At 43.9% G+C, this 13,912-nt stretch overlaps 1 protein-coding gene and 1 long non-coding RNA gene across 2 annotated transcripts in view; one reads left to right on the top strand and one right to left on the bottom strand.

The window, feature by feature from the left end:
- LOC129014249 (uncharacterized) overlaps positions 1-5,842 on the bottom strand; it is a 57,583-nt gene extending 51,741 nt beyond the window's left edge. Inside the window, exon 1 of the long non-coding RNA XR_008494177.1 lies at positions 5,705-5,842. This is a non-coding gene — a long non-coding RNA (uncharacterized LOC129014249). The remainder of the gene's footprint in view (positions 1-5,704) is intronic.
- An 85-nt stretch (positions 5,843-5,927) lies between these two features.
- GJD2 (gap junction protein delta 2) lies at positions 5,928-9,892 on the top strand. The gene is made up of 2 exons (XM_054451349.1): positions 5,928-6,508; positions 7,553-9,892. The coding sequence occupies exons 1-2, from the start codon at positions 6,438-6,440 to the stop codon at positions 8,445-8,447; spliced, it is 966 nt and encodes a 321-aa protein (XP_054307324.1). The 5' UTR covers positions 5,928-6,437; the 3' UTR covers positions 8,448-9,892.
- The last annotated feature ends 4,020 nt before the right edge of the window (positions 9,893-13,912 follow it).

The raw sequence follows: 13,912 nt of genomic DNA, 5'->3' as shown, positions 1-13,912 counted from the left end.
GGGTAGCATATATTATTGCATTAGTGCTCAAACGTGACTGCATATTGAAATCACCTGGAGAGTTTTAAAAATATATATTAAAGCATAGATCTCACCTCCAGAAATGCTGAGTTAATTGGTCGGGGTACAGCTTAGGCACTGGGATTTTTCAAAGCTCCCCATGTGATTCTATGGTGTAGTAAAGTTTAAGAATCATTGCATTTGTGTAATTTCTGTATTTCCACAAGTAGGAGCACTTTGTTGATCAATAAAAGAAGCAAGTGCTTGTGTGGTGTCATTTGGGAGGGCTCATAACACTACACTCTTGCCCCCAAACAGCTATTCTCTCCTTATGCATAGTGTTTGGAAAACTACCTAGGAAATTTCATTTCTTTGGATGAAGGCTTTGCAACTTAAATGAGGATAATTCTTCTGAGAAGGATAATACATTAAGTGGTTATCGGTTATTAACACTCTGGTGTGTGCTCGTTTATCGGATTACTTTCCTTTATGGTGGTGGAGTGACATGCAGGGACTGCGTGAAGCACAATGGTGGGAGGCTCTAAGGTCAATAGGATATGAATTCAAGGTAAGTTCCAGGAGAGAGTTAACCAAGGCAGTCTATAGTCAAGGTGGAATGATGAGTATATACCAAAAAGAGACAGTGTGAGAATCTGAAGGTCAGAGATGACTGAACCAGATCACATGGGCAAGTTGGAGTCCATGCTCATGACAAACCCTTGGCTGAGCATGAGATGAGTGATAAGTGAGTGGTAGCTCCTTTCCAGCCTCACCTCAGCTGCAGAAACAAGAGGCTTCTCACGCTAGATTTGAATGTTGGTGCCTAAGAGTTGATCAGAAGGCAAGTAGTTGATAAGAACTAGAAAAATACAAAAGCCTCTGTGCTGAGTAATGCCTGAGCCCCCAGAGTCCCAGCAAAAACAGAAATTAGCTGAATTTCAGGAAGTCAAGATATCAGGCAACCAGGGGAGTCCACGTACAATTATGAGCGCAAGAAGGAACCTTGAATGTAAGCTTCAGATCTTAGAGAAGGTTCTTTTGGGATGAATACCAATTCCTCACAATAATCTTGGCACCAGGATGGATCCAACTTTTAGCCCTTGTAGCAGTACACTCTGATGTGGAAGAAGAGCAGGAAGGGCACATGTGGGAAAAGAAATATATTCTCCCAGCTTAACAATTCTGTCAAGGGCAGATCCTACCGATGTGCATTTCCCCTGCAATTTCCTCATCTCTTTCATACAGACTAGAAAGGCACTCAGCAGGAAGCCCTGCTATATCCTGCCTTGCTGGGCCTCTGGCTGGACAGAAACAATGAGAGTGAAGGGAAGGGTGCCTAGACACCAGGCAGGCAGGCTCTTCTGCACTGTAGCTGAATGCTATTCATGGGAATAGCACTGACTTCAAAGAAATCTGTTTGTGCAGGTTTAATGAGCCCCCCTGGGAAGCTCCTGATGTGAATGGGAATCACTACTTGATATAAAAGTGAAAGATCATGTGTCAGCAGGGATGATTTGATTCTTAATGCAGTGTTAATTTATTTGCTGTGATTTCACACATCTGCTTTGGCCACAATACCATATTACATTAATCCCTGAGATATTATTACACATAGGTATATTCTCTATATACAAGGTAGTCGGGGAATGGGGGAATTTGTATATGTATTTTTTTTAAAAGGATATATACTCTTTTATTCAAAGAACTAGCAGGGAGAAGACTTTAGATTTCCCTACCATTTGGATACATAATCTCTTGGGCCTAAGACATGATTTGACATTTGGGTCCATGAGATGGCAAAATAATTTTGAAGATAGCAGATTCTGGAGAATCTTAGACCACAAAGCAAGCCACTATATTTAGGGCTACTTAAGATTGGTACGTTGGACAGCTTTACTCTCTTTGGAAACATTACTTCATAAATTTTGTCTGAACAGCAAAAACAAGTGTTTTCCTAAACATTTGAACTGAGGCTTATACATAGGGAAGGACACACGAAAGAAAACAAGAGAAAAACCACTTTGCAGCAAAGAAAAATAGATTCCATCTACCTCTTATGTTCCTTTGAGTCTCCCAAGACAGGTTGGGGTTGCCCCTTAAGAAGACAATTTGATAGTTTCATTAGGAAACAGATGTACGTAGGCCACTGGGGGAGATAAAGCTCGGTTAATCCTAGCTGTCTGTGAATGAAATGTAGGAGAGTTCAACACAGAGATCAATTCCAAATCGAATGCAGTCCCTCCCACGCCACACTAATTTCAGGAGGCTACAGATGCTGGTCCTTCCCAGGGCAGATGTATCCAGGACTGAGCTCAGCTCGCTGGGGTTGCCTCTCTGATGCTGCAGCCCAAGCCTCACCTGCTCAGCAGCATTCCCCTGGTTAGTTCAGCGGGTGTCTGGACTGCAGTAGTGAGAAAAGAATGGAAGTGAAGGCAGGGGGCTGGTGGTTAGCAAGAAGGCTTTCTACTGAGGGGTCCAGGCTATCCTAAGTGTGTAGGAACTTTCACTTCACAAAGGGAGCCCCTTTCTCCTTTCTGAATTGAATATTACTTGTGATTGTGGAGGACACCCAGGACCCACTTCTCCTCAGGAAAAGTGCAGTTCTGCCAGGCTGAGGGGAATAGAGAGTCAGAATAGCTGACCTTCTCTTTCAACAAATGATTGAGTTTAAAGACGCTATGAAAAGAACCATGACATATGAGCATGCTCTCCGATCTCTAGGAATTTACAGTCCAGTAGAATAGAGGTCAGTAGATTAATGTTCATTCTTACAACATATACAAAGCTCCTATGAGGTTTCATTTACAAAACATTTGAAGCTGCAAAGCTGAAAGGTTCACCTGGGAGTCTGCGGTTGAGAAGAGAATGAAATTTTGAGCACATATAAGGATAAGAACAAATCCAGACACCCCTATGCAGTAAATGGAATCATTGTTAGTAACTCTACATTCTCTCCTGTATTATAACACTCAACCACACCCTTTGCTCCATGCCTTTGCAGTTTTCCCCACTAGATGTGGAGAATATTTCCCTGCTCTGTTAATGGAAAATACTATTTGGTAAGACATAGATTTGCAAGGTCAACAATCTAGGTATTTTTTTCCTCTAAATGTTTGGAGGTCAGCATGTTCCCACTTTAATTCCCCTTTTCTTCTTCAAATATCACATTTTTTTCATACTTTTAAATAATTTTGATCTTCTCTAGGATTCTGAATACCACATTCTTTATAGCTTTTCCTTTGCTACCCATATGATATTAGGCAAGCTATCTAAGCTTTGGGTCAGTTTTAACATCTATGAAACAAATGGATGATAGATTTCCTCATCCCTAGGATTCGTTCCTGCCCTAATAGTCATGGAACTAAAAGTTCTCAGGTTTTTATTGTTATTGGAGCCGTGGAGGAGAACCCGTTAATAACACAGCTACCTCAATCTTGTTTCCATAGATTTCAATTTAGCAGAATTGGGGTGGGATTGCAGCATCTGTATTTTTAATGAAGATCCCCAGACAGTCTGTTGTGCAGCAAAGTTTATTCTATGAGCATTCTATGAATTTCATTGTTTTTCATCCAAAACTATTACTTTAATAAACAGAATGGCTTTTAAATAAGATGTAATGGAAAGAACTTCCCAGCTGCCTTAAATGGGGGTTTTCAATCAGAGGAGAGTTGAGATAATCAGAATCTATCAAGAAGATACAATGCCCTGAGGAAACTGAGAGATGCCCGGATCCACAGAGAACCATTTCACATTTAACGCACAGTTAATGCACATTTGTTTTATCAGAACAAATTATTAATTGAAAATGGAGTTGACTGGACTTGAAGGAGGAAGTACAATGTAGTAAGTGTGAAATTTATGAGTGGTTATTAAAAATAAAAATGGTTATTTCTGAAGTGTGGTGGTGAGACTAAGATTTTTATTTAAAAGTAGCCTACACAGTCCAACAGATGAGTTTAAAATATAGGTTCTATATATATGTGTCTTTGTGCATTTATACACCTATGTTGTTTACACATGTTTATATGTGGAATCTATATGGCATATTAAAGTATATTTCAAAATAATACACAAATGATCAACAATTCAGTCATAGCGTAGTGTCTGAAAATTGCATTTCCTGCAGTCTATGTTCTTAGGATTGTAATCTTTAACGGTTTGGGAAAGCCAACACATAAAATGACAATTTTGAGTTGTGCAGCCTATTTTGGGACATTTAAAGATGTTAAACAGATTTCCCTTTGGACTTACTCATTCACTTCTTGGCTAAGATCATTTACTATAAGAGAGTCTGCCAGACAAGGAGGGAATACAGGGACCTAGGGCCAAGGGGAGTAGAAGGGAAACCTGGGAAAACACACCAAGTGTGGGCTAGGGGATCACCATTCCATCTGGAAGCTAACTGGATAATAGGGTATCCATTCATCCTCACCCTTGAACCTCCTCGGTGTTCAGAAGGAAACTAATAAATCACTTTATCCCTCTCTCCATTGTTAGTGGACTCTTTTACTCCTTTGCAGTGAAAGGCTGCTTTCTTGGGGTAAAGGTGTCAACCCTAGCAGAGGATTTCAGTGATCTTTCTGGCGGCGAAGCTTAGACTGTGTGTTTAAACATCATTTTATGAAGAAGTACACTGTGAGTGGACTGAGGGCCATGCCCTGGACCTTTCTTCCCAGTCCCTGGGCCACCAACTACCCAACCACCTCGGTTGTTCCAGAAGTGAAGGCTCACCATGGTGTGGCTTATGTAATACACATACGTGCTATGATCCCTGTGGATAATTAAGGCTAGGTCCCTTTATATGCCTAGGACAAGTCCCTTTATACGCCTAGGACAAGTTAGCAACCCTTTCAAGGTCGTGTTTTCAAAAGGATGACAACTACTTTCCCACTGGACTTTTGGTACATTTACATCAAACACTCCCAGCTACAGTGTCTCCTAATACTGACCCCTGGGCTAATTAGCAGCTTAGTGAGATTGTTTCAATTTTTCAGCGACCAGTTAAGTAGTTGCTCTAGACAGAACTGACAACACAATGTGAATTTTAAAAACCGGGATCTGCTGGTTGAGGGGAGAAAGCCAAACCCAGTAAGGAAAGTGGGGGCAGGGCGAGGCTGTGAGTGGCTCTGTTTCTGCTAGCAGAATACTGGGTCTTAAATTCAGATTAAATCACAGTTTACCTGACGAGTACCCCGCCCCCCTTCCCATTAGTAAAATAATAACAATAATTTAAAAAGAGCCGAGCATCTGGGTTAGTGCAAGGGGAAGCGAGACCTTTAACCATGGCCACCCCACTCGCTCTTTGCGAGGCACCTGTTAGATGCGCTCGTGTACCCTGACCCCTATACCGAGAGACAGCTCCACACCTGCATTTACCCTTCAGCCTAAATGGATTCCCATCAAGCCTTTCTCACTTCACTGTCGGATCCACAGAGGCACCGAACCGCAGCCACTCTGCAGAAGCACTCTCAGCCACTCTGTCCCCTAAGGGAGATTTAAAAGTGGTCGCCCCCACTCGCCCTCCCTCAGCCAGCATCTCCATCTAGGGAAGGAATTTCAGTTGTCTCCCGGAGGCAAAAAGCGAAAAGGTTAGGGATGCACCGAGAGAAGAGAAGATACCTACTCACTCCCCTCCCCACTCACCCACGCGTCCGCTCCCGGCTCCCCCTCCGCCTGCTTGGGTCTGGCGGTCAGGTGAGGTTACCTGGGCTCCCCGAGAAGCCCCGAGGGGCGCTGCAGTCCTTCTTTTCGAAATCGCCCCGCTCCCCGCCGGGCCCCCAGGACTCTTGCCCCTCTCCCCCCGCGCGCGTCCCCGGCCCCTCGGGCTCCGACGCGCAGCGACAGCCGCACGGCGCGCTCTGCTCCCCTCCGCCGACCTGGCGTGACGCAGACGGAGACTACTTAAGGGCGGATTAGAGGCGGCGGCCGCGGATCCCCGAGCCCAGCATTCGGCTCCGCGCGCTTGGCCCTGGCCTCGCAGGCTGCCGCGCCGGAGCGCCAGGTGCCCGCCGAAGTAGCAGGAACAGAGCCGGTGTCCGGACCTTCCCCTGGCCCCCAACCTGCGGCGGAGAGCGGCGCTGAGACCTCTCCTGGGCGGGCGAGCGCTCGAGGACCTGCAGGCTGCCACCCCGCCCCGCCCCTCGTCCCGGCGTCCGCGGGATCCAGACCCGAACCCCGGACGGCGCCCGAGGTTCGTGCCCTTTCTCTGGACCGCGCCAACTGCCCCATCGGTCGGGACGCGCTTGGATTTCTTTCCCCATTTCTTCTCTTTTAAGTACAATAAAAGGAAAGGGGGATTCGAGGATTTTTTAAAAAATTACTTCTTTAATTGGGAGGCAATTCACTCCCATTCTGGAGGTGCGGCCCGGGGAGGGGCCAGGAGCGGGAACGTGCCCGGTGCTGCCCAGCCTTTGTCTGCTGCCTCCGGATGCACAGCGATGGGGGAATGGACCATCTTGGAGAGGCTGCTAGAAGCCGCGGTGCAGCAGCACTCCACTATGATCGGGAGGTAAGGGCGCCAAGCCGGCGGTCAGCGGTCCCCGTCGGGCGGCCCCGGGGAGTCCCTTCTCACACCTGGACTGAGTCTCCCGCTCCAATCCCCAGTCCGTCCTCTGCCTCCTCCCCATCGTCCTAGGTCAAGGCTCTGGTGTTCCCGGCGATGAGGGATTACCCGACGCCCCGCGATGCCCCCCTCCTCTAGCTACTCCTGACCAGCTGCCCATCCCTTCCCCATCAAGCACCACTGGGGCTTCACTCTTCCCACATCAGAAAAGGAGCCGCTGGCTCAGTCTTGGTCCCTCCACTCTCCAGAGTCAGAGCCAATCTCCGTTCGGTTCCCTAAATAGAATCTACAAAGAAGGCAGGATTGCATTTGGACAGAGAAGGGCAAATGGGGAGATGGATTTGCTCTTCAGAGCAGATGCCTCTTTTCTCAACAAATAATTACTAAACCAAACTTATTTGGCCGTGTAAACTTACCAAGCCTACACACCCAATTGCCATTTTTGTGTCTGTATCTATATCTATGTCTCTACCTAGCTTTATATATATATATATATGAGTTCAATATATGTGAATATATATTCATAGCCATCTGCTTATATAAAGCATTAAATTTAATATTCATGTTGAGAATAAACTAAATATACACATGGAGTAGTTATATACACACCCTGTGTGTAGACCTCGAAGCATGCACCGTCTGTAAAGGTATTCGGTGTGCATTTTCCATATCCAGAGTGGTGTGTTTTGTGTTTCTATACATTCTATATAGAGAGATGAAATCTATCTGTTGCAAGTAGACTATGTCCAGTGTATGGAGATGTCTGTACCTAGGATCTCTATAATATGAAATGTTCCCAGCCTACCAGCACTCAGCAGAAAAGGAAGAGAAAAAAAGCTTTCCCAGATTCCCAGTTCAGTACCAGCCCGGGATGGACAGCTCCCCAGTCAAAAGACTGGTAAACACCAGCAAAGGGAAGGGAGGAGCAGGGGTTTCCTGTCAGTGACGCAGCCCGTGAGAACCTCTCTCCCTCCCTCTTCCTCTGCTCAGGATCCTGTTGACTGTGGTGGTGATCTTCCGGATCCTCATTGTGGCCATTGTGGGGGAGACGGTGTACGATGATGAGCAGACCATGTTTGTGTGCAACACCCTGCAGCCCGGCTGTAACCAGGCCTGCTATGACCGGGCCTTCCCCATCTCCCACATACGTTACTGGGTCTTCCAGATCATAATGGTGTGTACCCCCAGTCTTTGCTTCATCACCTACTCTGTGCACCAGTCCGCCAAGCAGCGAGAACGCCGCTACTCTACTGTCTTCCTAGCCCTGGACAGAGACCCCCCTGAGTCCATAGGAGGTCCTGGAGGAACTGGGGGTGGGGGCAGTGGTGGGGGCAAACGAGAAGATAAGAAGTTGCAAAATGCTATTGTCAATGGGGTGCTGCAGAACACAGAGAACACCAGTAAGGAGACAGAGCCAGATTGTTTAGAGGTTAAGGAGCTGACTCCACACCCATCAGGGCTACGCACTGCATCAAAATCCAAGCTCAGAAGGCAGGAAGGCATCTCCCGCTTCTACATTATCCAAGTGGTGTTCCGAAATGCCCTGGAAATTGGGTTCCTGGTGGGCCAATATTTTCTCTATGGCTTTAGTGTCCCAGGGTTGTATGAGTGTAACCGCTACCCCTGCATCAAGGAGGTGGAATGTTATGTGTCCCGGCCAACTGAGAAGACTGTCTTTCTAGTGTTCATGTTTGCTGTAAGTGGCATCTGTGTTGTGCTCAACCTGGCTGAACTCAACCACCTGGGATGGCGCAAGATCAAGCTGGCTGTGCGAGGGGCTCAGGCCAAGAGAAAGTCAATCTATGAGATTCGTAACAAGGACCTGCCAAGGGTCAGTGTTCCCAATTTTGGCAGGACTCAGTCCAGTGACTCTGCCTATGTGTGAGAGGGCAGGTTTCATGAAGGTCTGGGAGATGGCAAGGAGCCCCAAGGCAGATGACTGCTCAGAGGTGGCTGTATCCACCCTCATTTATGTGACCCTCACCATTAAGATGTAGGATAAGACTGGATAAAAGAAGATTTTGCACCAATGGGAGAGGAGGAAAAGTGGAACCATTTTCACATATCACCTAATTGGTTCTACAGAGACAATTGGGTAGAGTGATGAAATGGATCAATTAGACTTCTTTGGGCCCTTTCTGTTTATGGCCCAGCCCGATCCTGATAACACTGAACTTGCGCAGCTACCAAGTAGGACTTAGCCCTGCTGAGCTCTTTATTCTGGTGAACGGTGTGAGTTGAGTACTTCATTGATATAAAATTTGTGACCTATCTCAACCCATACCTTTATCCTGAGCCATGGGACAAACATCCTTGAGGCACCCTTCATGTATCTCCCCCGCCAGCATGCCCCTTTCCCTCAATCCAGAATAGCATGCCAGCTTTTTTTTTTTTTTTTTTTTTTTTTTCAGAATCTGGCCTTACATTAGACCTAATATGGTTTATTTGCAAACTTAGAGGGAATTACATGGGGTGCTTATTGGAGAACGGCCATGGCAGAGGTTTTCATTAGAGCCCCATCTGACTGGCCCTTAGTCATGATGAAAACCTTAGGAATGTCTCAATATTTCCAGTTTTCTAACTCAAACTGCACTGGTGCTGTTTACTAGGGATGGGGGATGGGTGGGAGGGAGGGAACTGCAATATGCAACTACAACACTTTTGTGAGATTGTTGTTGCACTGTTAGGCACATGGTTACGAGCTTCAGGATATTTCTGCCTTCCAGCTTGCGGACTTTGGTTAACATTAAAAAGATTTTTTTTGGTTAATATCAAGAGTGTCTACCTGAGCCGCAGCATTTGTAACTGGTGTATCCCACTCATTTTCTTACATAGTTTTGTTGTGCAACACAGCTTCACGGTCATTTTGCCATTATTTGAATTTACCTGTGTGCTTACACCAGAGACCTTAATCATCCCATGTCAATCCTGATTTATTATTTTTTCAGTTACTTTTTGAAACACCACACACATACACACACACATACAAAATTACTGGCTTAAAAGACCTGGAACTAAACACCATTGGCTAACATGTGTTTACGGTGACTTATTTGAGACATATACCAAAGGTTCAAAAACCTATTGCATTGGACTGTCAATATGTTTCCTTCTTTTTGCTCTTATTTATTTAAGTGCCATACTGTACCTTTCATATCCACTGTGTATTTAGTTAAAATATTGGCCAAGAGAAATATCTGGGTAATGTGCTTTTATGAAGCCCTTTGTTCCCTTTGAATTATCATTATCATTTTTGATTTAGATATGGACATGGTGTAACACACAACTAAGGATTTGTTTAAAATAAAGTTCTTGCCTTTTTTTGTAAAATGGGAAGAGTCTTCAGTTTTTGATTGGGGGTGTATTTATTTAAATGCATGATCAAAAATGTTATAACAGCAAAACATTGGGGGTAGGAAGTAAGTGATGGTTGAATAATATTTGAGGAATGACCAATAAAATTCAATCAGCCACTAACAGATGAAGAGAGACTTTTCATGGATATTTTCTTCCAAATCAATGTTTTATGAATGTTCATAAGGGAGTGGTGAGATATGCAAATCGTATTATTTATTAACTCCTTTCCATTTCAGCTCAAAACTTTCCTCACTTGTCTATTTCTTATAACACAAATGTCAATACTACATCATATTAGCCCATTCCAGGAGTGGAATTTTTTTTTCTTTCCACCACATTTTTTTTTCCTGCCATGGATTAATCATTACACTTGGCAGGCATGCTGTTCTTTCCATGATCTCTTCAGGGTCTGATGCTTAACACAATGCCAACCCGGTAGTCAAGCAGATCTCTCTAGACCAGCGCTGCCAGTAGAACTTTCTGTAATGATGGGGATTTCTTCTATTCATGCTGCCCAATGTGGCAACAGCTAGCCACATGTGACTACTGAGCTCTTAAAACATGGCTAGTGCAAGTCAAGAACAGAATTTCCAATTTTATTTAATTAATTTAAATAGCCATGTATGGTTAGTTGCTACTCTATTACACAGCGCAGTTCTAGACTTTTAATCAATCATTTCTTAGTGGGTTCTTCAAAGGAGATTGATCCTTTACTTACATGTCATAAGACATTACTTTTTAGCCACAACATTTTACTTTCATTTTTGGTATTTTCTGCCTACATGTGGTCCCATTATTTCAGCGGGCTAGTGTTCTTTCTCACTTCTTTAGTGCTACTCACCTTCTAATTCCAATGAGCACTTGGCTTGAACATTGCGAAGCAACATGGGGTTTCCTGGGCGATTGCTTTTCAAACACGATTGTTGCATCTCAACTATGGCAGCACAGATGCCAACTTTAGAATGAAAATATGTTCATTTCAATCTATAGGTTTCTATCTGCAGTATAAGTAAGCAGTTGAAGAAGATTATCCTTGAGTAAAGAAACAGATCCTCCTCCGTTTTGTGTTTGGTAAGCTAAAAATGTTTTCAGACGTCGCCCAGAGATGGAGGAAGAGTGTTGCTTGAGAGCTCTTAGCATATGCTTGGGTGTGAAAGAAACAGGAATCTGTGTGGAAAACAAGGTCTGTTGTATTTATGCCTTGATGTAGGATTAAAAGAACTGTAGTGTTTCCTGGTAGAAATGCATCCCATATGAGTGGGGTTGATCTATTTCAGTTCTGTGATGTTTCCCAACACCTACACATGGCAAAATTATTAATTCAATTGTCAGAAATGGAGAAGAAAACACTTTCTTTCAGAGTATAGAGTCTTCCCTCAGAATGACCATTGGTGTCGGTCTTTTGCTTTCTATGTAATAAAGGAAATACACTGATGATTTTATGGTTCACATAGCTATGTGATAGATGTGACCTTAATTTGTATTTTGTGAGAGAACATCACTGATATAGCCTCTTAAATTTAAGAGACATTTGGTGAATTGCAGGCCCTCTTGGCCTGTGCACAGCTACATGTGAGCGCATGTGTGTGCATGTGTGCATGTATGTGTGTACACTGGTTAAGTAGTGGGTGGCAGTGCATCAAATTGGTTTAAAAGTTTGGAGAATAGCGTGGAGAAACTGAAGTTGCTTAACCTGAAGAAAGAAAAGCTGAAAGGGCAGAATTTGTAATTTGTAAGTGCTTAAATATTTAAAGGGTAAAAAATATGAAGGATAGTAGTTGTACTATCTGTGACCTCTGTGGACAGAGAAAAATGATTGGACTTAAAATCCAGGTGGGAGTGGTTTTAAAAGCCCTAGAAAGAACATTGTTACCTTTTCACCTCTCTCTCTCTTTTTTTTTTTTTTTAAACTGTTTTTCTCTGCAGGGAATACCTGTCTGTCTACCTCCTTTCACTGGATGTGTTCCTCTACACCCATTAAAAATTAGTTTGGCTGTCCCCTCACCAAGGAACCTATTCTAAACCCTCCTCCAGTCTGGCTTAGTGCTCCTGCTCTGAGTCCTCGTAAAAGTCACTTTGCTGGTAACTTGCTGTGTGGAAATGAGGCAATTCTAGATCACGGCATGGTTCCTTGAGGACAGAAACTATGCTTTACCCATTGTAATCATATACAACATTTATTGTCGTCGTCTTAGTGTTTCCTCTGGGAATGGTCTTATAGACTCAGAATGTATGAAAGCTTAACACATCCTGTGAAGACATTAAGGAAAACCTTTTATAGTACAGTTGAAGAAATCAAAAGATCTAAACTCAAGACAGCGGGTTTCTAAAAAAGTGGTGTAAGCATTCATCTTGGAAGGCTGGAAAACTTTATTTAGATGGAACTTAGAAAATATTATTTACATTGGTTTTATTTTCTTTACATTTTATTAAGTGTATTAGTTCGCTAAAGCTGGTGCCATAACAGAATACCACAGATTGGCTGGCTTAAACAACAGAAATTTATTTTCTCACTGCTCTGGAGATTGGAAGTCCAAAATCAAGGTGCTGACAAGTTTTGTTTCTTCTGAGGCATCTCTCATTGGCTTGCAGGTGATCGTCTTCTCACGATGTCTTCACGTGGTCGTTCCTTTATGCATCTGTAGCCGTGGTGTCACTTTGTGTGTTCAAATTTCCTCTTCCTATGAGGACACCAGTCAGATTGAATTAGAGCTTCATTTTAACTTAATCACCTCTTTAGAGGCCCTGTCTCCAAATAAAGGCAGGTACTGGGCATTAGGGCTATCAATATATGAATTTTCGGTGTGTGTGTTGGTGGTGGTGGGGTACCATTCAGCCCATAACACCAATTTTCACATCTTTAGGTACCCTTATGGTTAAGGGGATTACATGATTTCTTGTACAAAATGGGACATCTTTGAGAATGAACAGGTCAGGGTAGCTAACTGGATGGAACACCAGACCAATGGGTAGAAATTGGGTCTGTCCTGGGCAAACCCAGTTGTATGGATACCTTACTTAAGACAATAAACAAATATTGAGCTCCTGCTGCAGGGCCTGGAACCCTGGAAACACAGGGATAATAACACCCAAGTCTCAGCTTTTGAGAAGGGCTACGAAAAAGCAACTTCTCAGACAAAAAAGCAACATTTATGTCAATAATAGTGGAAAAATAGTACAGTAAAAACACTGATGCCCTTGCCCCACTCCGGACCTCCTATCTTAGAATCTCTGATGCTGTATGCTGGGCGTCAGTATTTTACATTTTCACATTCATAAGGTTGAGATCAACTGAGTCAGAGCATTAGCATAAGATTATGAGAATCCAGTATTTGGAGGACAAATTATGAAAGAAGGAAAAGGGAAGTGGGAGGCTCTCATGGCGGAGCTGCCCTTGTTTAAATCATTAGTGATGAGAATATTAGTAATGAGAAGCTGTGGATGGAAGAACTACCCACAATTTTCAGGGCTTGAGCAGTGAGAGCAGTGGCCATGGATAAGACTTTCATGGTGGCAAGACAGGCTGACCATGGGTAGAACCTGGAGTGGACAGAGGAGAAGGCACCTAAGACAGAGGTTGAAAACAGCCAGTTAGCAAACCGGAATTGTAGGGTGGTGTCATAAAGGTAAGGGAGGTGGAATCTCCAGAAACTAGATGTGGTATTAGTATTCAACTTTACCACGTCATTAACCAGATGAAAGAGCAAAATAGAGGCTAGGTAAAGGACTCAAACACATCCACTAGATTTGTGAGTGGGCTGTGAGAAAGTGGAGAGAGTAAGCACAGGCTATCCTTTGCCTTAGATACTTCCAGACCTCCTGCAGGTTGGATGGAAACAATAAGGGCAGGCAAAGGGTAAATTATCAATCCCATTGCAGCCAATGCTCTGACAGCCCACCAGGCACGGCGAGTCAGATGCGGGGAGTCAGCTTTGTGACTGCCCAAAGGTTTATGTTCATTTAGTGGTTACCCTCCAGATGGAGTGTGTGTTA

Source organism: Pongo pygmaeus, chromosome 16 (genome assembly GCF_028885625.2).
Source record: "Pongo pygmaeus isolate AG05252 chromosome 16, NHGRI_mPonPyg2-v2.0_pri, whole genome shotgun sequence".
NCBI classification, from domain to species: domain Eukaryota; kingdom Metazoa; phylum Chordata; class Mammalia; order Primates; family Hominidae; genus Pongo; species Pongo pygmaeus.
This window is presented reverse-complemented; position numbering and strand designations above follow the sequence as displayed.